Source organism: Syngnathoides biaculeatus, chromosome 12 (genome assembly GCF_019802595.1).
Source record: "Syngnathoides biaculeatus isolate LvHL_M chromosome 12, ASM1980259v1, whole genome shotgun sequence".
In the NCBI taxonomy this organism is placed as follows: Eukaryota; Metazoa; Chordata; class Actinopteri; order Syngnathiformes; family Syngnathidae; genus Syngnathoides; species Syngnathoides biaculeatus.
Window position 1 is genome coordinate 14,758,253 of NC_084651.1, and position 27,731 is coordinate 14,785,983.

Genomic DNA, 27,731 nt, shown 5'->3' on the forward strand with positions numbered 1-27,731 from the left:
AGACATTGCAGACCTGAATCTTTATAACAGAGGGCGCTGTGTATGCATCTAATGTTTGCTCTTATTATTGTTGAATGAATGCTATCATTGCGCCGACAGAGGCCCTTTTGTGCATATTGTCTTATTCTCCAAGTAGTCATGGTCACTAGCGAACATTCCTGAGATTTCAGGATGTGGTGTAGCAGTGTGCACAGTGCAGTGCTGCAGACATGGGCGGCGACAACTCATTAAAAGGTTGCTTTTGCCTGGAGCACAGGCGCTGCGAGGAGTGCAGTTGGAGCCTCCTCGTCTTCTTTTGCATCCGCTCTGTGGATACACCTGCACTGGAGAAATGTGCTTTTGCTGTGATTTGATGCTTCAATCGAAACGATTGATCTGTGCAAGCACTAAATAAGGGGTAGTGAACCTTTTTCCCCGTGGGATCGTTGTAATGCCTCTCAGGGGTCACACTAAAGGTATAAAAAATGTGATGCATAGAATAAGAAGTGTTTTATTATTATGTAGAACTTTTTGTAACCCTACCTCTTAAATTATGTTTGTTTTTAGAATTTTGCTACAGTAAGGCCTCTTTCATTGACTCTCGTATGCTTTGTGCATTTGCATTCAGGACAGTCTGGGAGGTCCACTCCTGGCTGTGTGCTACAGAAAAGGGTGGGGTGGAGTTCTTTGTGTTTGTTGTTTTTCCCCATCTCTGTGCACAGTAACAAAGTCTGACGGTTATATCTGTGCTGAGAGTTTGAAGAAGCGATGGCAAGAATTCCAAGGGTCCTGTTTGACCTTGCGATTTCTGATTGATTGCACAAAAAGGGCACATTTGAAGTGTTTACATGAAACAACAAATATATTCAAACTGTAACTACCGTAAAACGTGCATTGCAGTTCACTCGTCGACAGTGCTGGCACCAGTCGAATCCTTTGTGCAACAAAAAAAAGCAAAGACCCCCTCCCCCCACCCACACACACAACCCTCCATCAAAAGTTAAGAGGAGTTAATTTGGCTTAGTGAGGTTCTTAACTTACTGGAATTTGTGGAGCTCTTGAGGAATGGTTTTCCTGAAAATGCTGGTTGGTTTCTATATTCTTCAAATTATATTTACACCCCAAAAAAAACTACCTCAAATATTGCCCCGTTCATCAGTGTGATAATTGGTCAGCTGATTTTCTGTTTTTTATTTAGAAGTAATCACTTCCTGGGAAATAATGGAGTGCAAGAAATGTGATATGTTAAAGGGCGTTATGAACAAATGTTTTGCCAGTAACTTCACTTGTGTTTTCTTATGTTGCATACATTTGCCTAAATCTAAAGTCATTGATTGTTTGTTTTGCATGTTTTTATACAAAATTGTCATCTTTTATAAAGTTAAAGACACCAAGTATTGTAAAACCGTTAAATGTTTTGCCTGCAATTTATATTTTTGTGTGGGCCATTGAGTATCCATCGTAGAAAGTACTGGATGCTCCATTGCGATTGGTTTAATTTTCTTTCTTTCTTCCTTCTTTGATAAGGTTGCAGCTTCAATGAGAAGCCACGCGGCAGAAGTGTGTGCCTGTGGGGGTTAACTCTTGATTTGTCCTGCACAGGGTCAGTTATACCAGTCCTAATTAAAACGTGTGCTCTTTGCAAACAAGGCAACTTCTCCTTTCCTCCCCTTGCTCGCTCTCTCTCTCTCTCTCTCTCTCTCTCACACTCCCCCCCCCCCCCCCCAAAAAAAGAGACCCCTTTAGTTTGGGCTTTGTAAGCAAGCGTGCTCACTAAACAGCTGTGTGCTATTCAGTGGTGGGCCTCATGGGCCACGTGTCAGTACTATACAATGGGGTGCCCCTTCTCGGTACAATAGTGTGGAAGGTTGGGTGTCAAAGGTCACCTCGCGCCCCTCCCTTGAGCTGAATGCAGCAATCCTTGGTATCTGTGCTTCAGTCGCTGTGCAGAAAAGGCTCAGTTTTGTGCAATTTATTATGCACCCTGTGTTCCTGCCCAGGGGCTGAAGCATTCTGCTGGCCTTTATTGGGGGCCCAGCGCACCATCAGATGAGCCATTGAGAGCGGCCAGACACCATCTGCAGTAATCATTTACTTTCGCCAGCCAGTCAGGCACAGCTTGCAGACAGTAGGCCGCACGGGCGCATGACCTTCTCCGTGACCTCCCATTTGCAAAAAGTATGTCAACGATGAATCTCAGCACCCGGCAAGGAAGGCAGCAGCCACGGCGTCATTGTTACTGATGCCATTCCTTTGCTATTCAGTCATGCAGTCGTGTCTTAAAAAAAAAAATGTGATTTGGTCCTTTCTCACATTCATGGACCCTAACCCTGCACACTGCAAAAAAAGTCATCTGAGTTGCTTATATTTTTCTTGTGCACCTGCTTCCTTTGTGCACATTCCTCTCATGTGCATTTCGGATAAACTCTTTGTGACTTCTGACATTGCTTACTGTGGCTTCTTGTACAGGCGTACAGAAAGGATCTCTGTCATTTCCTGCTCCTGCAGAACAAGCCCCTCCACAATTTTCCTCTCATACAATAAAGGCACCACTGTTCTTCTTGGATGCAATACTCGTTATGTCATCTGAGGACTGGCTGCAGTGTTGAAGATGTGCTTGTAGTTGCATTATTACATGCAAAGTTATAGGATTTGCAGTAGGTGTCTGTCATCCATATTGTAGTTCCATAGCAGCTCCCGGTGGATCAGGGATTGTGATGCAGGGCAGATGGGCTGTAGAAATCTGCACCCCCCTCGTAGCTCTTAAACACTCACTCAGCGAAAGTGATACCACATCATCCCTCTCCGCTGTGTCCACACAAACAGGCACGTGTTCTGTGAATACCATTCAGTCCGATGATGGATGAGCACACATGATAAAGAGCATGCCGGACAGCCAGGTTTCACCGTCCCCACCTCTCCACCACCAACCATCTCTTCTTCCTTCTCATGGCGGTGTTTTGCAATCCAGCCTTCCTTACAAATCCTATTCATTAAAAAAAAAAAAAAAAAAATCTCAGAGAATAGGTTAAAAAAAAAGGTTGGACATTTCCTTTCCATAACAATGAACACAGCAACAACAATAGCGTCAGATGAAGAAATGGACCAAAATGACCAGATGAAATGTTTAATCCCAGACATTTTTTAAATGGTAACACCCCCCCCCCATTTTAGAGAATTTATAGTGATCAAAGCAGACACAATATTGTGTTCTCTGGTTATATAAATGTGACCCCCACTGAAAAAAAGATTAGATTTCCATCTTTAAAGCAAACATTTTGTCTTAGCAGGAGTGGTCAACCAGTCAGAGATGAAGAGCCACATTTTAACTGTGTTACGGCAAAGAGCCACATCTCATACACATGAAAGATCCAGAGAGCCACATCATACACATGAACGTTATTCCCTCCTCACACACATACCTTTGCTCAGCCAGCTTTATTGTAAATGTCACACACGAACATAACAACAAGAAAAATCGACTCCTACAGAGTACCAAGACCAGAGGCCAATAATTAAAAAAAAAGAAAACAAAACAAAACTGTGCTCTCTCACATAGACAAACTACCAATTCAACCAAGTCTGGCCTTGTATGTCACAACTCTCTTCTAATGCAACACTAAATTCTTACATGATTGGAAGTCTGAGTGAAATTCCAGTACAGAATTAACATTCTTCACTTGGTCGCTTCTGTTTTTTTTTTTTTTTTTTTTTTTTGTTCTTGTGTGTGAGGGGTACCCGAATGCTTAAAATATGTCAACAGTACGGTATTTACACTTTGCATACTTGAGACAAAAATTACAACAAAGTGACAAAGCAAACGCGTGATGTCTTCTCCTGTAGAGCGCAGAATGTCCCCGTTGCACCTCTGTGACGTCCCCTCTGTCCCACCGATGTCCTTTTTCCGTTGCATCACATTGTTTAAGCACATATAGCAGCTAGCATTAAAAGCAAATCAGGAGAGCAAATATGAGATAACTATATACAATTAATCCAACAGTTCTGCCAGTGTAGCTGAGGTTTTTATCTTTTGAGAAAAAAATTGTGTTGTCTTTGTTTTACCTTCTGCTTCAAAATTCACTGTACAAAGACATTACCCTGTCAACATAATTGCTAAACTCGACAGCTCGTACCATATTGTCGTCTATGTGCAAATTAATCCTCCACAAAATGATGAGCAGCATTGTTGTCACTGAAGGAAGCCTCACCATACGGAGGCACCCTTCTGAGGCTATAATGCTTTTGAAATTTTTCAAACCAACCTTTGCTTGACGAAAAGCCTCGTGAATCCCTCCTTGCAGCTTGAGGTTTGTCAGCACTTTCTTCAGCCTCTTCATCGTCGTCACTGGGCCGTTTTTCTGCTATCAGACATCCACAAAACGAACGCAACTTTCATTTGAACAATCCTTTTATTTAGCAGTCATCTAAAGTTTTTGATTTATTTTTAAAAGTTATTGAAGTGGTTTTACGGATGTTATGTAGTGCTCCATGGATTCATTCACGCCATAATAGCGAGCCACAAAAGCATAATTGATGTCTTTGATCATATCCAAAAGTTTTACTTTTTTGCTGATAGTCATCATCCTCTTCTTCCTCTTCTTTTTGGGCACTTTGGAAGAAGCTTTCTGATCAGCAAAGTGCTTTGGTGGCATTGTGAACACGAGATTATCGCGCAGATAGTCAAGCATTGATAATGGCGGAATGGAAGGACAAGGAAAAGGTTGGAATGGACGGCACTGGGTCTGGCTTCGATGATGCACAGCCAATCAGCTCATGAGATAAATCTACACATGCGCTCATTGGTCAATGTCGCCCCCAGGGACCAATCAGGCGCTTTGTATCAATGAGTCTTCCAGCAATGCTGTATGCCGATCTGGCTATTTTTTTTGTTTTGTTTGTTTTTTTTGTTGGGTGGGGGTGGGGTGAAAAAACAAGATGCACTGAAGCCGCAAAAAGTGAAGCACGAAGTAACGACGGAACCTTGTATTATTATATTACATCTCTACATGTTTTTCTAAAGCATTTGTGTGTGAATATTCATTATTTTAGGATAAATCCCCCCTGTGGAATTTTATTAAACTATTTGCTAGTAGGGTTTTCTACAGATGTGAATAGTTAAATCCAACAGGCACCTTTTAAGATGCGTGCCTTAGATGACACAAAGCTACAGAGGACAGTCATGAGTGTGTGTTGCCGGCAAGACAACCAAAAGAACAAGGATACATATATATTGCTTTCCATAGGGTTGCATACAAGTTGTCCAACGCCAGACAATTACGACAAGTTAACTGAGGAGTAGTCACAGGTAAAAAAATACTAATTTTTGCTGTTTTAAAGATCTCATATATTAACAGCAAATGCTTTGTTGTTGAGAAAAAAAAAACTCAATGAGCAAATTGGATTAAATTAATTTGTGTCCATGTATTCCTTTGTCCGTCAACCTCCCCAATCTGGCTGCCACGTGTGGTGTTTAGCTGGGCTCCCGCAGTGAAAGTGAAAGTTAAGATGGGAAAGTTCTAAAAATTAACTATGTCCTCCATTTAAATATGCGTTTATTATTTAAATTATTTTTGGTCTGTTTTTAGCGTTCCAGTAAACTCCAACTGGGATGTCAATAAAAAGTTTTAGGCATACTCAGAGAGGGCTGAATAATGTACAACACGCTCTTCTAGCAACATAAATGCTTTCAGGTTACTTTTACAATGTCGGACCTTAGGTACACGCCACGAGAGAAGAGTAGAAGTTCTACTCCGCTACTTTGGGTCTCCCTCTCTATTTGAACTGTTGTGTTTACGTAGCCCAAGGGAGAACTCAGGTTTGCATATTCAGGCTTGTGGTTATGCGCATACATAGATGCTGTGCAGGGGTAGAGAGAGCCAGTCAGACTCCAAAGGAGACACCATATGTGAGTTGTCAGTCTTCTGTGGTGAGTAGTGCAGATTGTCTGTGCTTCCACGTTTTTCTACTGTCGAATTGCAGGTAATTCGCTCCACAGTCTTGACAAACTGCAAACATTCCAGCACTCTCTAACCTTGAGAAATTTCTGTGGTTCTCTTGGTTTTATATGGTAGAAGTAAAAAAAAAAAAAAAAAATCAGAAGTGCTTCTTTGTTGGTACCGTCGGCCTTCAGGCAGCTCTGCTTATTATAAAAGCGCCAGCATGAATAGCTCATTGTGAACAGTTTGACTATTTTTTGCCTCTAAATTGTGTCGTAAATGTTAACAGGCAGGGCAACCCAGTGGGAGATGAATCCCGGCACGACTCTCAAATGGAGGAATCCTGGGATTCACCCAGTGAGGAAGAGGAGCCTCTGTATGCTACATCACCCCCTTGCACACCCCGTCAGATGAAACGAATGTCTGGCAAACATCAGAAAAGCAGCCAGTCCAGAAGTGGTGGACGTTCTCCCTGCAAATGTGAGAAATTAGCTTTTCTTTATAAAGAGTTTGAGTCTGTGTGTCTGTCTTATTGAGTGGTTATGTGTGTGTTCCAGCGGACCTCTGCACATCTGTCCAGAAAGAAAGCCTCAGGGCAGCAGAGACAGCCGAGGAGCACAGATACAATCAGGGCAAGAAGCAGAGGGCCACCCTACGCTCCACTGAGAGAGACAACAAGAAGACCTTTGAAGGCTCCTTCATGCTGGATCCGTTATCCAAATCAGGCCCCTTCGGCGCCCTCAACATGGACCCCAGGATGCACTACCTGAGTTTGGGCTGCGGCAGTTGCAAACTGCCCGTGTCCATGCCCCATATCGCCCGCACCCACCGCCAGACTTCTCGGACAGACTGTCCCGCAGACCGTCTCAAGTTTTTTGAGACCCTGCGGCTGCTGCTCAAGCTTACGTCCATGTCCTCCAAGCGCAAGGAGAAAGAGCAGCGAGGCCAGGAGAACATGGCCTTCATGGGGCACAACAATGAAGTCATCTGGCTGGAGCTACAGGCGTGGCATGCACGGCGCTCCATCAGCGACCAGGATGTTTTCCTCTTTACAGCCCGTCAGGCCATCCCTGACCTCATAAATGAGGTGCTATATTTCAAGGTGAACTACGACAGCCTGAGACAGGCTCCGTGTTCAGGGTCCCAAACAATTCATGTGGACTGCCGGACTATTAGGTCTGATCCAAATCTCAACTGTAAAGATCAATGCATGTCCCCTGTAGTGGAGAGCAACCACTTTGGCATGGATCCCTGGGGCTTTAACGCTTGCCCAACGACTTCCATGAATGCTGCACAGCCTGTGGGGTCAGGCGCCGACTGCAGGGATCACCTACAGAGACAGCGACTTGCCTTTGAGCAGGTCAAGCGGGTTATGGAACTGTTGGAGTACGTTGAAGCACTGTACCCCTCGTTACAGGCCCTGCAAAGGGACTATGAGAAGTATGCGGCACGAGACTTCCAGGGCAGAGTGCAGGCGCTCTGTTTGTGGCTCAACATCACCCAGGACCTCAATCAGAAGCTGCGCGTCATGGCCACAGTCTTGGGCCTCCGGGATCTGTCTCGCATTGGCTGGCCAGTTTTTGAAATACCGTCCCCCCGCTGCTCTCGTGGCAACGAGGAAGATGACAACGAGGAGGACGAGGAGAACGACTCCAGTGCCACTTTCACATCGGAAAGAGTCGGGGAGGACGGGGACGCTGAGGAGGAGCAAGAGCAGGAGGAGGAGGGGACAGTGGGTTGTATCTTAGCGGAGGGAAAACTATCTCCTACCCTGGCTCCCAAATTTTCCCAGTTGTTGTTAGAGGAAGAGTTTCTTCCTACGGTAGGATCGGGGAGTCCAGAGCCAGCAGGAGAAGGAGGCATGTTCTGTCCCACAGCCATTTACAGGCCCTTTGTGGATAAAGCACTGAAGCAGATGGGACTGCGTAAACTTATCCTGAGACTGCACAAACTGATGGACCGCTCTCTCCAAAGGTCGCGGGCAGCCCTGCTGCGCCACACGCCTGCACTGGAGGTGAGATGCTCATCTTTTCCTTTGTTTCATAGTCACGTATACACAGATGGAGGAATCAATTTTAGGAATGGGCATGATAGTCCATTAAGTCATTTGGTAATTGTGTGATATTTCATTGATTGAATTACACCTTGCAGCAATCAAGTCAAAATTGAGTGCACTACTCTTTGCTGCAACAAACAGAGGTCCAATTGATTCAGTCTCGACTAGTTTGCCATCTATAGAAGTTGTCAGTTGTGGGAGGTTTAACTACATCCATGCAGTCCTTTGCTATGGCAACAACTCCTCTCTGTGGAATTAACAGCACTGGAAAGAGGAGATCAGAGCATTAAAATGTGTAAATATTTAACTATTTTAAAGGATTAATCAAGTGCTCATCTCAAACAGTCGCCTCCATATTTAATGAAATGCCAAGAGCAATTCTTTTCTTTGGGTTTCACAACATGCTTCACAGATTACTTTTTAATCCCATTAAAATAAAATTGAATTGTTTTCTTTACAGATTTGGATCCATCTTACAAATTGTGCATGGGTAGTCAAACATGAGCACAACAATGTGTTTTCTCATTTACGTAAAGTAGGGCTGTGAATTTCTGGTAAATACTTGCTTACATAAAGTTCTTAACTTCAGAATAATTATTTGAAAAAACTAATAAAAATACAGATAGTCTTTAATGTTTTGATCATACAGATAATGGATTATGCATAGCCAGAAAAGTTTTCCAGAAATTTGAAGTCAATTTTGGGGATACTTATTATACATGGGTGCACATTATACACTAGAAATTCCTGTACCACAACAAATCTGGCATTTCTATCGCAGGTTACACAGAGACAGACAATCGCACTCACAATCACAACTTGGGGCAATTTAGAGTCTCCAGTTGATACAGATTTTTGGGATGTGGGAGGAAACTGGAGTGCCCGGAGAAAACCCATGCAGGCACGGGGAGAAAATGCAAAGTCCACACAGGCAACTATGAGGCCAACGCTCGACCATACTGACCCAAATTATACACCTAAATTGTCTAATTTACGAGAGGGTTTGTCCCGCAATGGGGAAATTCCAGTTTTACTGCAGCAAAGTGAACCCAAACAACACACAAGAATATATATAATTTAGCCATCCATCTAATAGGGGTTTTGCACAGCCACCTTCTGTGTTTAGCAAAAGATGACAAAACACTTCCTTCCGGTTCAAGTCATTGGCAGAGCCAGAAGTATTCAAGCATGTTCGGGTCCAAACCTTCATGTCCTCAGCCCATAATTTATCGTAGTTAGTGTTGTGCACACAGGAAGTCTTACACCCTGTTTTTCGATTTGGTCGGATGACATTCCACGGTAGGCTATATCCTGCTCGTCACATCATCATTATCCTGCTACTAATGGAGATCAAAATAGTATTTTTCTCCCGCGTGTTTGTCGGAGATAATCATCATTTTCTTGGTGGGAAATAATAACCCATCTTCCCCTTTGCAGTTTGCTGACTTTCCGGACCCCATGCTGTACAACGACTACCTGCCAGAGCTGTCCCGGAACGGCTCCTGCAGCGGTTCGGCTGACCCAGAACTTGGAGCGGACCAGGTGTCCTGGGAGGATCTAATGGACATGGACCTCCCCTCCTTCCGACCAGCATTCCTTGTGCTCTGCAGAGTCCTCCTCAACGTCATCCATGAGTGCCTAAAGTTGCGACTGGAGCAGAGGCCTGCTGGAGAACCTTCTTTACTCAGTATCCATCAGGCAAGCAGATACTGGAACACGTCTGTCTGTCTGTCTGTCTGTCTGTCTCGCTCTCTCCATCCATCCGTCCGTCCATCCATCATCCATCTCATGTTATCGGTCATCATTCACTCACAGGGCACAAATTCTTCTGTTTTACCAGATTTTGTGATATTATTGCTTTATTGCAAAATTGAATTGTTTTTTTTTTTTTACATCCAATCTATGACAACCGTAAAAAGCTTTTTTTTCCGTCCTTTTTTAATTTTTTTTGTGACATTTTTGTGAATTGAATAAAAACGAAGGAAACACAAACATTCACTGCCATTGCTGAATACTTTTCTCATGCACGTTTAGCAGCAATTACAGGCTTAAGTCTTTCTTGATAGGATGCCCCAGGTATGCACACCTATCATTGGGCATTTTTACCTGTTGTGTTTTGCTGCGCTTCTCAACCTCCATCGGATGAGGATTGGTACTTGCTTAGTTGCACTGTAAATACATTCTGGATGTGTTGATCGACAAACTACCTTTCGCTTTCTCATTTCTGCTTATGGACAATTTAGGGCATATATTAATAAATCTTGTTGGTGTGAGGGTCAGGTGTCTCAATATTTTTTGATCATGTTTACAGTTTGTCACCCGATCACAGATAAATCTATTGTGATCAGTCATAGTAAAAAGAAATTCCTAGCCTCTATGAATGAAAAATATGGTGCTAACATCTTTGTGTTGACACCTTGCAGTTGGTGCGTGAGTGTAAGGAAGTTCTCAAAGGGGGTCTCCTCATGAAGCAGTATTATCAGTTCATGCTACGCGGTGTGGTCACTGATGCTCAGGGCCTGCAGACCAACACTAATATTGATGAGTTTGAAGAGGACCTGCACAAGATGCTTGTGGTAAGAGGCGTCAGGTGCTCCCTAATGTCTTTTTTCCATCCCTGAAGGAGAGCAATTTGAGAAAGTAAACATGATTCTCATTGTTCTTTCCTGACCACCCTCATGCATGTATTTCAGGTTTACTTTGACTACATGCACAGTTGGATCCAGATGTTACAGCAGCTGCCTCAGGCCTCTCACAGTCTAAAGAACCTACTGGAGAAGGAGTGGCACTTCACCAAAGATATCACCCCCTACATCCGCGGAGGAGAGGCCCAGTCTGGAAAGCTTTTCTGGTTAGCGTCTTTGCATTGCTCTTCCATCTACCCATTCAGAGTCTCCTAGGCATACATGCATAAAGATAACCTGCCCATTTTTGTAACCTTTCTGCCCCTTCCCAACCAAGCACATCAAACGCCAGGCCATCTTGTATTATTCCTAATTCTAGGGTTCAAACAGGTTGGAGCTGACAATCTTAAATAATGAATGTGTTGAAAATTTCTGACCAAAACTCTGTGTGTGTCTGTGTGTGTGGGGAAAGCAGACATTTAATGTAATGTCTAGAATACATGTTGTGTGTATATTTGTGTTAATGTGTATGTAGATGAGTGGAGGCCCCATAGCTCAGTGGTTAGAGCATTGGTTTGGTAAACCAGCGGCCGTGAGTTCGTATCCCGCTGAGGCCTCCACTCCCCGAGAGGCCATCTGGCGTAAAAACTGTGCAAAACAAATATGAGCATTCATCTGAGATGCACTGCGGCGACTCCTCACAGGACAAGTCGAAAGAAGAAACTATGTGTATGTACATGAGTATAGTATGGCCAAATAAAAGAAACACCCAAGAATAACAAACCCAGAAGTGACTAAATGAAAGCGAAAATATATTAACCAATGTGGTTTTATAAAGAAAAATGGATCCCTTAGACAGCAATCAGTATTTTAGAAAGCAAGTCATTTTTTGAGAACATCGCCATTTTACAAGGCTCCTGGCTCCGGCAATCTTTTATCGTTATGTATGGGGTCTGTAACATTAAAAAAAAAAAGGGTTAGAAAAATCTGTGTGTTCCAGGCTTTAGTCTTACACAAGACATTGTTATTTTTCCTTTGAAGTGACATCGCTGGGATGCTGCTCAAATCCACTGGGGAGTTCCTTGACGCCGGCCTGCAGAAGAGTGGCAATGAGTTCTGGGAAAATGCAGATGACAGCACGGCCTCAGATGAGATCAGGTAAGGGCTTGTAACCTTACAGTTACCGGTCACAACATTAGATAGATCTGCACGATGAAAACAGGATCCAAGACGAAAGAGATGGTTTACAAACTGCAAAATGCTGTTTCATAATCTTCCAGTCTCATTCAGATAAAACTTCCAGACTAACTTTTCCACCTTATACATCGCATTTATTTCCTGGCATTCTCTTTCATGATGCCTTCATTAAAATCAGTTGATATTTATGATATTTTTATTGAGCATTTTAAGTAGTGTACAACTGACAAATACAAAAATAAATTTCTCATTAAAAAAAATACTAGTACCACTACTATTAATGATAATAATTATCATAGCAAAATCTAAATACAATTTGTTTTGAATGAAAATATGACAGTATAATCTGTACTTGAAATGTGCAAATTACCCATGCCGTGGTCACACAACCTGGTAGGGTTTTAACTTGCTTTTGTAGTTGTGGCGACCAACTGAAGCGTTCCTGAGCCCTGCTGGCAATATCCTTACCAAAAATGATGCTGATTTTTAATCCAATGCCACCAGAGGGATCGAAGGTCACAGGCATTCAAAGTTGGTTTTCAGCCTTGTTGCTTACATGCAGATATTTCTCCAGATTCTCTGAATCTTTTGATGATGTTATGGCCTGTACATGATAGCGTCCCTAAATTACTTGCAATTGTACGTTGAGCAACATTGACTATTTGCTCATGCAGTTGTTCACAAAGTGGTCAACCTTACCCTACCCAGTTTTTGAATAACTGAGTCTTTTGCACATGCTTCTTAGGGATGTTGTTTGAATGTGCGTCCTGTGTCCGAGATGCACAAAAATTAAAGCAGGGACGTATGAAACAAAATCAACCTGTGTCTATTGTGGCAGACTGAAACGATATGTCTAGAGGGAGAAAGAGTAATAGCAACAATTGTCATATAGCGGACAAATACTGTGTCCATAATCTGTGATGATAAATTGCAGGGTCTCATAGTTCCTAGGCTGGGATTTATTGTTTCCAGACGTGTGCATCCTGGGACTCGCATGGTCTCAGGTATAAAATAATCTAAAACTTCTTTTATACCGAATCATGACACTCACCTGTTTTCAATTTACCTGTTCCAAAAAAAAATGTTTTTTGCACATTCCTCAACTTTCCCAGGTTGTCCCACTCCCAGTTTTTTTGGCACATGTTGCAGGCATCAAATTCGAAATGAGAAATCTATAAAAAAAAATAAAACACCACCAACAACAACAAAAATAACCATCAGTTTGAACATTAACTATCTTCTTTGTAATGTATTCAGTTGAATATAGGATAAATATTTGTTTTACATAATTTCAAAACTTCATTGGAATTGGGGTTGATAAATACTGTCTGTAGAGCTCAATGCATCTGTCTACCTGCACCCTGGTCAAATTCACCAAAATAGCATCAGGGAGTCACTCTGAAATGTGCTCTGAGCAGGCTGTCTCCAAAAATACAACACATTGGCCGCCTGCTGTTTCACTCGTGGCCCGTTGGTGGTGTCATGTGTATCGAGTTATGGTCATCAGAAAGCCCACAACTGTTGCACGCTGCAGGCAGACACCTTTCAGACAAGAGAACATGAGCCATTTGCTTCCTTCACATTGACACACAAGCGGTTCAGAGATGTATTCCCTTTCAACGCAACCTCATTTCTAAAAGCAATCTAAAATCAACATCAGTTGAAGAAGAAGTGGTATAAGGCAATTAGACAACTAGTTTAAGAACAAAAAACACTAAAACCATTAAAAACAAATAAGACACTAATTACGAGAGCAGCTGATGAGTCTCTTGCTGTGTTTAGGCCAACAATTAATGCCCGGAGAAAACCCACGCAGGCACGCGAAGAACATGCAAACTCCAAACAAGGGGAGGCCAGGATTTAATCTCCAGTTCCCAGAACTGTGAGGCCATCACTACAGCTGCGCCACTGTGCTGCTCTATTATAAACATATTGAATTAATCCCACTCTAGGGTCAGTAAAGATGAGAATTATTATTTTTGTAAAGACTGCTCTTATAGAGGTTCTCATTAGGGCATGGAGACTGCCATAATGTTGCTGCTTAGTATCTTTATTGAGCAATCATGACTACTCATATATTGTGCTTTTTTTTTTTTTTTTTTTTAAATCCTCCTAGGCGGTCAGTGATCGAGACCAGTCGATCACTAAAAGAGCTGTTTCATGAAGCCAGAGAACGAGCGTCCAAAGCTTTGGGCTTTGCCAAAATGCTCCGCAAGGTAAGAAGCTGTTACGTCACTTTTAAAGTGAACAGTGAGTATGCAGAATTTGTGAGAGTATGATTTACTCTCACTCAAGAGTTGAGGGTGTGTGTTCTGCCTCCCTGTTTTTGCCGCAGGACTTGGAGGTTGCCGCAGATTTCACCATCACGAATGGAATGGAGTCTCTTTTAGAAGCTCTGAAGAAGAGAAACTATGTAAAGGTGTGTTTTACTTAGGCACTTATAATCTTTCCATCATGAAAGTCAAAGCACGTAGCTCTCCGTCTTCTGCCCCTCAGGTCCAGATTCCTGGCCTGGAGGAGCTGCAGGTGTTCGTTCCATATGGCTTGTTGGCTCAGCGGCCGCTCATCATGCAGCTGCTCAGTGCCGCTGCGGGAAAAGACTGCTCCAAAGAGCCCGATGAAATGGCGGAGGATGAGGCCTTCCTGCTCATGAGCAAACACTGTACCACAGACTTGACTGATTCGGAATGGGCCCAGTGGGACGGAGAGCTGGTCAAACTGGTTCCCACCATGGAGATTGTTGATACTCTGAGGGCCATGAAGGTATGCGAGGCCTCAATGAACTCTTCTTGCCGGCATCAACGAGCGTAAACCTCAACGCCGATTGTGACCTCAGGTGGAGAACATGCTCATGATCGTGATGCAGTCGGCTCACCTGGTGGCTCAGCGGAAAGCCGTCCAGCAGTCCATGGAGGATGTGCTCACTCTGAGCCGCGAGCAAACATCCAGTCAGCCTCTTATCGCCAGTGCTCTGGAGGAGCTCAAGGTGCTTACGTAACCACAATCTTAGAAACGCAGACGGATCTGCCGTTTTGCACAGAGATGCAAGTTCAAGTTCACAATGAAGCTCTCATAAAGTGATTCCTCTTGCGCAATCTAGAAATAGGGGTTGCGAAACTTGTTAGATTTTACAACGGGTAGCGTTGTCATTCATAGATTATATTTGCAGGTGTGTCTCAGTAAATCTGAAAATTGTGGAAAACCCCATTTCAGGTTTTTAGTTGAAAAAGTAAAACTCATAGATTCACTACAAACTGAAATATTTATTTTTAACTGATTTTAATGAAGGGAATGTACCTTACAGCTAACAAAAACTCAAAAGTCACCGTTTTTTTTTTTTTTTTTTTTTTTTTTGTTAACTTCAACAGTTTTTCCAATTATGAACAAACAATTACAGACACATGGAACATCAATTAACAGTCCCATACACCTTTTGGTAACACACCTTCCAGCCCCTCTTTTGGTACCAACAGCACATGAAAAAGTTACAAAACATCAACTCTCAAAAATCCAAATGATTTTTAACATAGGATTAGAAATTTCAGTTTTTCATGAATTAATGTAATAGTTTTACTTGTTTAATTAAGATACTGAAATAAAGGAAGTTTTGGACAATATTTCAAGAATTTTTAAATGCACCTGTATTTTTTTGTGGGGTAATTAAACCTAGCAATTGATTCCACTAACCCCCTAATATGATTTTTCTTGGTCACTAAGGATGAAGCCCTACAGCTCTGCATTAGGATCAGCTCAGCCATTGACCGAGTGGAGTACATGTTCACGTCAGAGTTTGAGGCTGAGGTGGATGAGTCCGAGTCGTCAACTCTTCAGCAGTACTACCGAGAGGCAATGATCCAAGGTTACAACTTTGCTTTTGAGGTAAAAAGCAAATAGTCTCAAAGGGTGGATCCCTCTAATAACACGCACATCAATAAATGTGACTGTGCACCGGTGATAGGAATTTTACAGTAGGGAAAATTAATTATCAGGTCATTAGAAATCCATGGATGTATTTTATTATAAATGTGTGTGTTAATTATTTTATTTTTATTTTACATTAGATATAATGTGTTGTTCTTTACAGTACCACAAGGAAGTGGTGCGCCTCATGTCTGGGGAGTACAGGCAGAGGATTGGCGAGCGCTACATAGCATTTGCTCGGAAGTGGATGACGTATGTCCTGACTAAGTGCGAGAGTGGCCGGGGCACAAAGCCCAGGTAAGCGTCTGACCTTTATGGTTTTACCGAGATAGTTCCCAAACTTTTTTCACTGTCCCCACCTCCCCGGAGATTAAATTATTTTCATTCCCCCACCACTCTCGCAGCCACAAACACACACACACACACACACACACACACACACACACACACACACACACACACACACAGTTTTTGTATAAATATGCATCGGCTTAGCTTGCAATAATCAATCACTGCAGTGGTCGCTTTTACTGTTGAAAAATTACACTGGCGAGTTTATCAAGTCACCAAGAATAAACAAAATTGTCCTTTTTTTTCTGCCAAAATGTAACATCTTTTTGTGTGCAACATCATTTGTGTGTAACATCATTTGATGAAACATTTTTTCAGTGGCTGGTGTGGGGAAAAATATTTGCTCCATTTGTTAGGTGTAACTTAATAATGAAAAGTGTTCACGATTAGCCCCCCACCATCATAAGGGCATGGCCCCGAGTTTGAAAACAAGTTTTATAGCATGGGCACAGTAGTCACATGGCTTTTGTGTAGCTCTCAGCAACTTTTAGTGAAGATCAATTTGTCGCTCAATATATTTTGGTTCTAACCCTCCCTCTTGCACAAAAAAAACACCCTGTCCAGAAATGAAGAACCCATCCTACTATTATTTCCCATGTCACTATCTCCCTTGAACTTTAAACACCAATTTACCAGTCACGCTCAGAAGCTACTTATTTGTCTTGTGTGCTACAATGTTTGGAATTTCTTTCAGCAAATGCAATTACAGTATTAAGTGCTTTTGTTAACACACTGATGATGTTTGAAATGACAATGAAATAGAGGTATTAATTGAACATTTATTATTGTTGTTGTAGTGGTGGAGAACTGCACTGGGCATGATTCATGACTAATGCTTCAATGATTTCTTGAAGTAACCTAAAAATAATAGTAGAACATTTTTTGTCTTATAGTAGAATATAGATGAGATTAAATGTGTATAATATAAAATCAAAGTACTTAGGTAATATTATACATTATATCAAAATTACATGATTCAAATTATTTCACTAGTCAAAATATTCTCTAATTTATGAGATTTTGTTTGCTAACATTCTTCCGTGGGAACTCTATTATACAATAACAGTGTAGCAACAATATTAAGTCATCGTGTTTTGCTTTCTTGTAAGTTTGTTCATGTTCAAAGCAAAATTGGTAAGCTAAATGCGTGCAGGTGACGACAGTTCTTGAGCCACGATTTTAACAAGAACTGCCGACTGTCTTGAAGGATTGAAATGATAATTCCGGCATTAGAATTTATTCTCGGCACAAAAGCAAAGCAAATTCTAGAATTTTTTCTTTTTAGACTTGATTTGCATGTCTAAATTGTGGTACTTATTTCCACAGATGGGCAACTCAAGGCTTTGACTTTCTTCAAGCTATTGAACCTGCCTTCATATCAGCGTTGCCAGAGGATGACTTCCTGGTAATAAATAAATACATAAATTAATAAAGGAACTCTATTATTACTATTAAATACTCTTGGCACGCTTAAAATGAGTTGCTGGACTGAGTGTTGGTTTTCTCTGCAGAATTTACAAGCACTGATGAACGAATGCATCGGACACGTGATCGGCAAACCGCATAGCCCCGTCACTGGCCTGTACATCGGTGAGATAATAAAATTAATCTACTTCCGCTACTTCCATTTTTGGATGTGCTTTTATATTCTGTTGTGTGCTGCGATACAAAGCAGACCACCGTGGTCGGTAAATAACAAAGCACCGCTAGAAGATGTGCACGGACGTTCGGAGCACAGCTTCCACTCACACAGCACAAATGCATGCAATTGTGATTTATTTGATAAGTCTAATAATGATATCAAAAAATCTTCCCAAAGCATAATGTGTTATCTAATTCATTACTAATTGTTTGCAAAAGTGCAGCTGTCATCACATGTAAGCAACATATTTTTCTCAAGTAGGTTTTTCTCACAAATGCAAAAAAAAAGCGTATGTTAAATGAAAATATGCCTTCATCAGCAAAACTGAAATACATTTAATTAATGGTGTAAAACAAAACCTTATATTTTCATTTGAATAAGCGTCTTCTTTGCAAAACGATATGATATGCTTCAATATATTGGGTTGCTTTCGTTCCAGTACACATCATTACTTATGAGTAATTTCTCTGTGATAACGGCACACGGTGATGTACAATGATCACCATTAGAGAAACTTACAATCACAGTATAATAAAAAAATTTTTTACACTTTAGCCAGTTGAAATGTAATTGTAGCTTTTGAGTTCCACTTGGTTTTGGAAGCTGCAGCTGATCACGAATGGCACTTTCTTTTCAGTGCAAGAAAGCCCTTCTCTAAAGGTTGAGGCTCCGTCCCCATGAGCTGCTCTCCAAATACAGGTCCCTTTCCGAGATTCCCAGTTAAACTCTGCATTTGTTTGTATTTCCAGCACCCAGAAATAACCCTCGGCCTGTTAAAGTCCCTCGGTGTCACAGTGACCCGCCAAATCCAAATCTTTTCATCCCCAATGCTGAAGGGTTCAGGTTGGTGATTTATCAGTTATTTAGGAAAATATTGTGTTAGTGTTTTCCTTCACTGCTTTGCTGCTTCTGGCTCCCTTTGCTTCTACTGACTACTAATGGATTAAGCGTGTTTGTGTTCATGTAAGCATGAGAGTGCGCATGAGTGAACCACCCATCCACGTTTTCACACTCAAGTCGGTGCACACCCGACCCAAGACAAACGGCTCCTCTGAGTCTGAGCTCCTCAGTGTGTCTGTTTTTACCACGCAGCTCTCGAAGTCTCCCCTGCGACCTCCGGAATCAGCTTTTCCCCAACGGCCCTCGGCCCGTCCCACAGGGCCCAGGGGAACATGGACACACCAAAGCGCCCAGCGGCACCCCCAATGACGTCAGGTAGCCCCCTCTCCCCTGGTCATCCGCGAGAAAGAAAACAAAAGGCCGAGCTATCCTCAAGCAAAATATACTCACAGCACTTTGTTTTCCCTACTTTCAAATTAAAACTATCCAGTCATGAGCATAAATATTGGAACCACTGGGGTGCTAGTATTTTTTTTTTTTTCCCTTTGCAGTATGACTGGAAAAAGAAACATGAACATGAAATCAGACTAAACTTTTCCAGATTTACCTCAATTATGATTTCCATAATTATTTCTAATTACTACATACCAGAATTGTAAACGGATTGATTTTTGACATCTCAATACAGTCCAGACTGTATGTTTTGTTATTCAAGCCAACACACATTCACACAAAATAATTTTACTGCCTTTCTTGAAAAAAATATTCGTAAGGTGTAAACTACACATTTCCAAATTTCAGTAAGCATGCTTACTGGTATGAGATTAAATGTATTCAATGATTAGGGGTTGTGCACATGGACAACGCGCAAAATCATTTGGAAATCTCATCCAGTACAAAGATGTATCCTTTCTCAGCACATTTGAACTCAGCGTTTTGATTTTGTTCTTGGTAATGCTACAGAACGTGTCCAAATCTCGTTTTACATAAGTCACTTGTGTCAATGGAAGCGACTGTCTGCTGCACTTTGTGTGGAAATGGAAAGAATGGGCTCTGCCATCCTGCTCTCTAGCGCTTCAGTACAAATCTCTTGCTTTTAACGCTGGTGGGCGCTGCCATTAGATGTTGGCCTCTGCTGTTAATCTTCTGGTCGCATGCTGAACGCTGACTCCTGAGCTCCTTCGAGGAACATGGGCGTAGCTGTTTCATGCGTCACACGGTTGAAGCTTGTGTGCTTGAATTAGTAGTCGTTTACTGCATAGTGCAAAGATGTCTTCATTGTTTGACTGGATCATTAATCAGTACAGTGAACTCCTGTTTAGCGGGATGATACTTTCCAGACCCAGGGTAAAAAGTCATGATACAGAAGGACTATAAATAAGTTTTACCCCTCCATGTGATTTAAGCACTTTAAAACAATATTTTTGTGGTTTTATGCTGTTCTGTTTTACTGTCGAAAGAATGGGAGACTTGTAAAACATCACTGTGTGGAAGTCCAAGTATGCTTGCTTCAAGCCGTTTGTCACTAGGAGGGACAAACAGCTGGAAGTACATACGGTAGTTTACATTTTACCATAAAATATTTTGACATTTGCTATGCGCCTATATATACAACGTATTGTTCCAGGCATATTGAAAAACCAAAATGTTCAACCAAACCATATCATAGGAAATGCCCTAAACAGGCTCACGGGAAGTAGCATAGATGTTACAGTTCTTACGGCTACAGATAACTAGTACTTTAACACACACGACAGCAACACAAGCAGTGCATACAACAACTACACTCACAGGCATGTATTCCTTCTGGTCGATGTGAATAACAGATTAAAACGGCAAAATGTTGGTACTGCATCCTCTTGTTGTCAATTGTGCCGCATGCATTTCAGTACACTTCAGTGCTGCCCTCCCCTAAATGTTGTGCCACTACCTGAACGTGCTTAACTTAAATTTGCACTGTTCTCTTTTCTCCAAACCCCTAAAAATTGGAGCTCCAAAATCTACAATATAGTGAGGGTATGAATGATGAACCGCGATAATGCTGGGGTTCACTGTATCCCACATTTTTCCCTCCCATCCATTTTTGTTCATTGTCTATGGTACGTCTTTGAAGGGGATCCAGTTTCCATGAGAATGACCGCCTGTCGTCCGTCGCAGCAGAGTTGCAATTCAAGTCCCTGAGCCGCCATTCGAGCCCCACAGAGGACCGGGAAGGTAAGCATATTCGTAGTTTGACACGTCACATCGTGCTGCTTGATTCTCTTAATCTTATATCTCGCTGTTTTATGACAGAACCTTCTTATCCAAAGGGTGATTCCAATAATGCAACACGCAGGAGCTGGGAGCTCCGCACGTTCATCAGCCAATCAAAAGGTGAGTTGAATAACAAGGCACGTTTCTATCGACTAGAGATTCTTATTACACCACGTACCACCATCGTGACCAATATTTAAATACAGTTGAACAGTAGCCCTTTGTTTTAATCAAAAAAATGAGACCAGTTTTCGTCTTACAAAATGCTTATATTGGAGTGTCATAAGCCACTGTGACATTATGCATAGTTCCAAAATTAATACTGCGCTTCATTATAGGAGCATTTAAAAAAAATTAATAAATGTTGACTCAATTAAAATATTTTCCTTGTTGAAGTTTTAAAAAACGAGTTATCAAATGAACATGTATATTACTTTTCCTCTTTTCCTTTCGGCTTGTCCCGTTAGGGGTCGCCACAGCGTGTCATCTTTTGCCATCTTAGCCTATCTTCTGCATCTTCCTCTCTAACCCCAACTGCCCTCCTGTCTTCCCTCACCACATCCATAAACCTTCTCTTTGGTCTTCCTCTCGCTCTTTTGCTTGGCAGCTCCATCCTCAGCACCCTTCAACCAAAATACTCACTCTCTCGCCTCTGAACATGTCCAAACCATCGAAGTCTGCTCTCTCGAATCCTGTCTCCAAAACATCCAACTTTGGCTGTCCCTCTAATGAACTCATTTCTAATCCTATCCAACCTGCTCACTCCGAGCAAGAACCTCAACATCTTCATATCTGCTACCTCCAGTTCTGCTGATCCGTACATCGTGGCCGCCCTCACCACTGTTTTGTAAACTTTGCCCTTCATCCTAGCAGAGACTCTTCTGTCACATAACACACCAGACACCTTCCGCCAGCTGTTCCAACCTGCTTGGACCAGTTTCTTCACTTCCTTACCACACTCACCATTGCTCTGGATTGTTGACCCTAAATATTTGAAGTCCTCCACCCTCGCTATATGTTCTCCCTGTCGCCTCACTCTTCCCCCTCCACCTTTCTCATCCACGCACATATATTCTGTTTTACTTTGGTTAATCTTCATTCCTCTCGTTTCCAGTGCATCTCTCCATCTTTCTAATTGTTCCTCCGCCTGCTCCTTGCTTTCACTGCATATCACAATATCATCTGCGAACATCATGGTCCAAGGGGATTCCAGTCTAACCTCATCTGTCAGCCTATCCATTACCACTGCAAACAGGAAGGGGCTCAGAGCTGATCCCTGATGCAGTCCCACCTCCACCTTAAATTCTTCTGTCACACCTAAGGCACACCTCACCATTGTTCTGCTGCCATCATACATGTCCTGTACTATTTTAACATACTTCTCTGCCACACCAGACTTACGCATGCAGTACCACAGTTCCTCTCTTGGTACTCTGTCATAGGCTTTCTCTAGATCCACAAAGACGCAATGTAGCTCCTTCTGACCTTCTCTGTACTTTTCCACGAGCATCCTCAAGGCAAATAATGCATCTGTGGTACTCTTTCTAGGCATGAAACCATACTGTTGCTCGCAGATACTTACTTCTGTCCCGAGTCTAGCCTCCACTACTCTTTCCCATAACTTCATTGTGTGGCTCATCAACTTTATTCCTCTATAATTCCCGCAGCTCTGAACATCCCTTTTGTTCTTAAAAATGGGAACTAGAAAACTTTTCCTCCATTCTTCAGGCATCTTTTTGCCCACTAGTATTCTGTTGAATAAGTTGGTTAAAACCTCCACAGCCATCTCTCCAAATTGCTTCCATACCTCTACCAGTATGTCATCAGGACCAACTGCCTTTCCATTTTTCATCCCTTTTAGTGCCTTTCTGACTTCCCCCTTACTAATCATTGCCACTTCCTGGTCCTTCACACTTGCCTCTTCAACTCTTCCTTCCTTCTCATTTTCTTCATTCGTCAACTTCTCAAAGTATTCTTTCCATCTATTTAGCACACTACTGGCACCAGTCAACACATTTCCATCTCTATGCTTAATCACCCTTACCTGCTGCACATCCTTCCCATCTCTATCCCTCTCTCTGGCCAATCTGTAGAGATCCTTTTCTCGTTCTTTCGTGTCCAACCTGGTGTACATGTCTTCATATGCCTCTTGTTTAGCCTTTGCCACCTCTACCTTTGCCCTACGTCGCATCTCGATGTACTCCTTTCGCGTCTCCTCAGTCTTCTCCGTGTCCCACTTCTTCACTATTCCCTTTCCTTGGATGACTTCCTGTATTTTAGGGTTCCACCACCAAGTCTCCTTCTCCCCTTTCCTACCAGAAGACACACCAAGTACTCTCCTGCCTGTCTCTCTGATCACCTTGGCTGTCGTAGTCCAGTCTTCCGGGAGCTTCTGCTGTCCATCGAGAGCCTGTCTCACCTCTTTCCGAAAGGCCGCACAACATTCTTCCTTTTTTGGCTTCCACCACATGGTTCTCTGGTCTACCTTTGTCTTCTTAATCTTCCTACCCACCACCAGAGTCATCCTACACACCACCATTCTATGCTGTCGAGCTACAATCTCCCCTATCACGACTTTACAGTCTGTAATCTACTTCAGATTACATCGTCTGCACAAAATATAATCCACCTGCGTGCTTCTACCTCCGCTCTTGTAGGTCACTCTATGTTCCTCCCTCTTCTGGAAATATGTGTTTACTACAGCCATCTCCATCCTTTTTGCAAAGTCCATCACCATCTGTCCCTCAAAGTTCCTTTCCTGGATGCCATACTTAGCCATCACTTCATCATCGCCCCTGTTTCCTTTACCAATATGTCCATTACAATCAGCACCAATCACAACTCTCTCACTGTCTGGGATGCTCAGAACTACTTCATCTAGTTCCTTCCAGAATTTGTCTTTCAACTCTAGGTCACATCCTACCTGTGGGGCATAGCCGCTAACCACATTCTACATAACACCCTCAATTTCAAATTTTAGTCTCATCACTCCATCTGATACTCTTTTCACTTCCAAGACATTCTTAGCTAGCTCTTCCTTTAAAATAACCCCTACTCCATTTCTCTTCCCATCTTCTCTGTGGTAGAATAATTTAAACACCGCTCCTAAACTTCTAGCCTTACTACCTTTCCACCTGCTCTCTTGGACGCACAGAATATCAACCTTTCTCCTAATCATCATGTCAACCAACTCCTGAGCTTTTCCTGTCATAGTCCCAACATTCAAAGTCCCTACACTCAGTTGTAGGCTCTGTGCATTCCTCTTTTTCTTCTGACGCTGGATCCGGTTTCCTCCTCTTCTTTGTCTTCGACCCACAGTAGCTGAATTTCCACCAACCCCCTGCAGGTTAGCAATGCCGGGGACGGGCGTTGTTAACCCGGGCCACAACCGATCCGTTATGGGATTCTTTAGATGAACGCTCATATTTGTTTGGCACAGTTTTTACGCCGGATGCCCTTCCTGACACAACCCTCTGCATTTATCCGGGCTTGGGACCGGCCTACAGATTGCACTGGTTTGTGGCCGCATAGGGCTGCATTGAACATGTATATTACTAAATCGTGAAATACAACGGAAAATCTACTTGTGCAGTGATTTTCACATTTCACTCAAGGTACCCCCTTTGATATAAAATTTATATAAAACTTTGTGTTTTTTCCTCTTTTTTTTTTTTCTTTTCCGTGTCAGACTCAGCGGCCCGGCAGAGCCCGTTGGAAGCCGTCCGTCGTTCCATCCGTAAGTTTGAGGACAAACGCTATGCCGTGATGCGGCAGCGCAACATCATCGGCCAAGTATGTCACACGCCCAAGTCTTACGACAACGTGATGCACGTCGGCCTCAGGAAGGTCACCTTCAAGTGGCAGAGGGGAAACAAGATTGGTAAAGATGGCTCTTTTACCGCAGTCAATGTCATAACGTGCATCCAGTCTATGATGTGTCGAGCTTTGGGACTTCCACATTTTGTTGCATTGCAGCTATATTCCAAAATGGTACAAATTCATTTTTTTCCCTTGGAAGGGCTAAATAATGTTTTTTTTTCCTTGTGAAAATTTATGGGGGGCGGGGGCAGATACTTTATAATAAGTGTTCACAGCACCTTTGCCAACAATTTCCAGCCTCCAGTCTCTCAGGTGCCACAAGCTAAGCACAGCCATCTTTGGTCAGTTTAACTCAGTCCTTTTTCCAGCAACTCTCAAGATCACAATTTCGAGAGGAAAAAAAATATAATAATTTTGCAATGAGTCTTTGAAATAATCATAAAAGAGTAAAAAGTGAAGCGTGGCAAATGCTTTCCGTATACTGGATGTAAACAACCTTTTAAACAGATGACTCATAGGTTTTCAGTGAATGTGACAATTTTGTATTTTGCACATATCTGCAGTGGCAGTGTTGATCGATTGATAAATACTTTATTTATCACCTGAGGGGATTTAAATTGCAACAGCAGAAATATTCACATACTGCCCAAAGATAGCTGGAATAGCCTCCAGACTCCCGTGACCTTTGTGAGGATAAGTAGGTCTGAAAATGGATGGGTAATCTCGTTAGGAATGTAGAAAAAAAACCAACAAATTTAAAACAAACGCCACGTGGAGCAAAATCTAATAACGAATGAACACAATCAGAAATACCACACACTGTATTAATCACTGTGAATGTATCAGTCTGCATAAATTCCACAGTGCGCACTTTGTATTTCTGGAGTTTCTTGCGCATATTCCCTGAATGTATTTATTTTTCAAATAGTACTTGAATGACACTAACTCATGTCTGATATGTTTGTGTGAACAGGTGAGGGCCAGTATGGAAAAGTGTACACCTGCATCAATGTGGACACTGGAGAACTCATGGCCATGAAAGAGGTTTGCAGTCTAGCATGTGCTACTTTGAAAGAAAAGAAATTCTGTTCTGGGGGTTGGGGTGGTTTTTGAGGGTTTGTATATTCTATTACAAGACTACAGTCAAGCTAACTAACAGAAGAATAAGGTAATGAAGATAATATAACCAGAACAAGGGGGGTGCAATTTGAATGAAGTCAGTTATGTTATGCAAGCTTAATGTTTTGGAAATGGAGTGCAAATGTGGTTGGCATGACTTTGAAAACGAATACTAGAATAGTGCAGACTAAGACACATTTGCTTTCTTTTTTCCATCCTCTCAGATCAGATTCCAGCCAAACGATCACAAAACGATCAAAGAAACGGCAGACGAGCTAAAAATCTTTGAAGGCATCAAGCACCCAAACCTGGTCCGTTACTTTGGAGTGGAGCTCCACAGGGTAAGGCGTTGCTTTCGGTCATTCCACGCCACTCCTTCCACTGTGTTTTTACTGAAGCCTACTGCGGTAACGCCCTTCAGGAGGAGATGTACATCTTCATGGAGTACTGCGATGAGGGAACGCTGGAGGAAGTGTCCAGACTGGGCCTGCAGGAACACGTCATCAGGCTGTACAGTAAACAGATCACCACTGCAATTAACGTCCTCCATGAACACGGCATTGTACACAGAGACATCAAGGGTGAGGGTCCCAAAAAGTGTTTGGTGCACCCATTTATTTATTTATGTATTTTTTCTTCTTGTTCTTCTATTGACAACCACACTTTCGTCAGGAGCCAATATTTTTCTAACATCTTCTGGCCTCATCAAACTGGGCGACTTTGGATGTTCCGTCAAATTACGGAACAACACTCACACTATGCCGGGTGAGGTCAACAGCACCCTTGGGACGGCCGGTAAGACCACTTTTGAGTTTTACACTAACTACTACCCCTACTTCCCCTGAACTAGTATTAAGAAGCAGTCAGTACAAAACCCTTTCACAAGGTGAAGTAGGATTCTTTTTTTTTTATATAAATTGCCTGAATTGTCATTGAAAAACATATCTCCAGCTTTTCTACTTTATTTTGTGGATTTTTTATTTTTTGGGATAAAACCATAGTTACAAGTCCACTTAATGGAGAAGTAGAACATCTATATTCATTTTTCAATTTTATAGTCATTCACTGTTCAATTCTTTTGAGTTTATATTGTGTATTGCAATCATTGTACTTTTGCGAATATTGAACCCTCCCCCTCCCCTCCAATGTATTTTATTATTGTGGGTGTGAGAAAATTGCACTGCTGCATCCTTATTAGTGTTTCTCAACTTTTACCCTTGGCTACATGAGATAATTATTAAGAACCTAACAATAGCGTGATGCAGTTCAGTTCAGTGTATTTTTGCTGAATGCTGTACTCTCCAGGTAAACCTTTTTTTCTTCTCCGTCATACAAACCAGCATACATGGCACCTGAGGTCATCACCAGAGCAAAAGGGGAAGGTCATGGCAGAGCAGCAGACATCTGGAGTTTAGGCTGTGTCCTCATTGAGATGGTCACAGGAAAGGTGAGGACAAACGATAGATAATATACATCATATAATCCACGTACTCACAGCCACTAGAGAGCATACTTGTATTTCTGTGTGGGAGTTCTGAACAGCGGTTTCTAATTCCTGTTTTCTTTTTTTTTTCATTTTTTTTTTTTCATGCAGAGACCGTGGCATGAGTACGAGCACAACTTTCAGATCATGTACAAAGTGGGCATGGGCCACAAGCCCCCCATCCCCGAGAAGCTGAGCACAGAGGGCAAGGACTTCCTGGGCCACTGTCTTGAGAGCGAACCCAAACGACGCTTGACGGCGAGCATGCTGCTCGACCACCCCTTTGTCAAGGTCAGTGAGCCTCGATGTCACAAAGTATTTCCTCTAACAGCAGAAAGAATTCGTTCACAAATACGCTGGAAATACCGCATATTCTTTGACCTGTTTATCCTCACAAGGGGTGCAGGCATGCTGGAGCCTACCTCAACTATTTTCGGGAAAGAGGCGGGATACACCATAAACTGGTCATCAACCAATCGCAGGGCAGATAGAAACAATCATTCACACATTC

General features: G+C 42.3%; 1 protein-coding gene across 3 annotated transcripts in view; it reads left to right on the forward strand.

Moving 5' to 3' along the window:
* Positions 1-27,731, forward strand: part of map3k4 (mitogen-activated protein kinase kinase kinase 4) — a 31,053-nt gene that overhangs the window by 2,179 nt on the left and 1,143 nt on the right. For 2 of the 3 annotated variants that reach the window (XM_061836798.1, XM_061836799.1), the window contains exons 2-26: positions 6,205-6,395; positions 6,473-7,929; positions 9,409-9,669; positions 10,395-10,547; positions 10,665-10,822; positions 11,637-11,753; positions 13,909-14,008; positions 14,128-14,211; positions 14,289-14,555; positions 14,629-14,778; positions 15,510-15,671; positions 15,877-16,010; positions 17,391-17,469; positions 17,576-17,654; positions 18,456-18,549; positions 18,799-18,921; positions 20,660-20,760; positions 20,839-20,919; positions 24,488-24,679; positions 25,592-25,662; positions 25,962-26,078; positions 26,159-26,318; positions 26,410-26,532; positions 27,078-27,184; positions 27,332-27,511. In XM_061836798.1, the coding sequence (XP_061692782.1) occupies positions 6,205-6,395; positions 6,473-7,929; positions 9,409-9,669; positions 10,395-10,547; positions 10,665-10,822; positions 11,637-11,753; positions 13,909-14,008; positions 14,128-14,211; positions 14,289-14,555; positions 14,629-14,778; positions 15,510-15,671; positions 15,877-16,010; positions 17,391-17,469; positions 17,576-17,654; positions 18,456-18,549; positions 18,799-18,921; positions 20,660-20,760; positions 20,839-20,919; positions 24,488-24,679; positions 25,592-25,662; positions 25,962-26,078; positions 26,159-26,318; positions 26,410-26,532; positions 27,078-27,184; positions 27,332-27,511 (4,741 nt within the window). The remainder of the gene's footprint in view (positions 1-6,204; positions 6,396-6,472; positions 7,930-9,408; positions 9,670-10,394; positions 10,548-10,664; positions 10,823-11,636; positions 11,754-13,908; positions 14,009-14,127; positions 14,212-14,288; positions 14,556-14,628; positions 14,779-15,509; positions 15,672-15,876; positions 16,011-17,390; positions 17,470-17,575; positions 17,655-18,455; positions 18,550-18,798; positions 18,922-20,659; positions 20,761-20,838; positions 20,920-24,487; positions 24,680-25,591; positions 25,663-25,961; positions 26,079-26,158; positions 26,319-26,409; positions 26,533-27,077; positions 27,185-27,331; positions 27,512-27,731) is intronic. The other variant, XM_061836800.1, reaches the window with a different exon arrangement.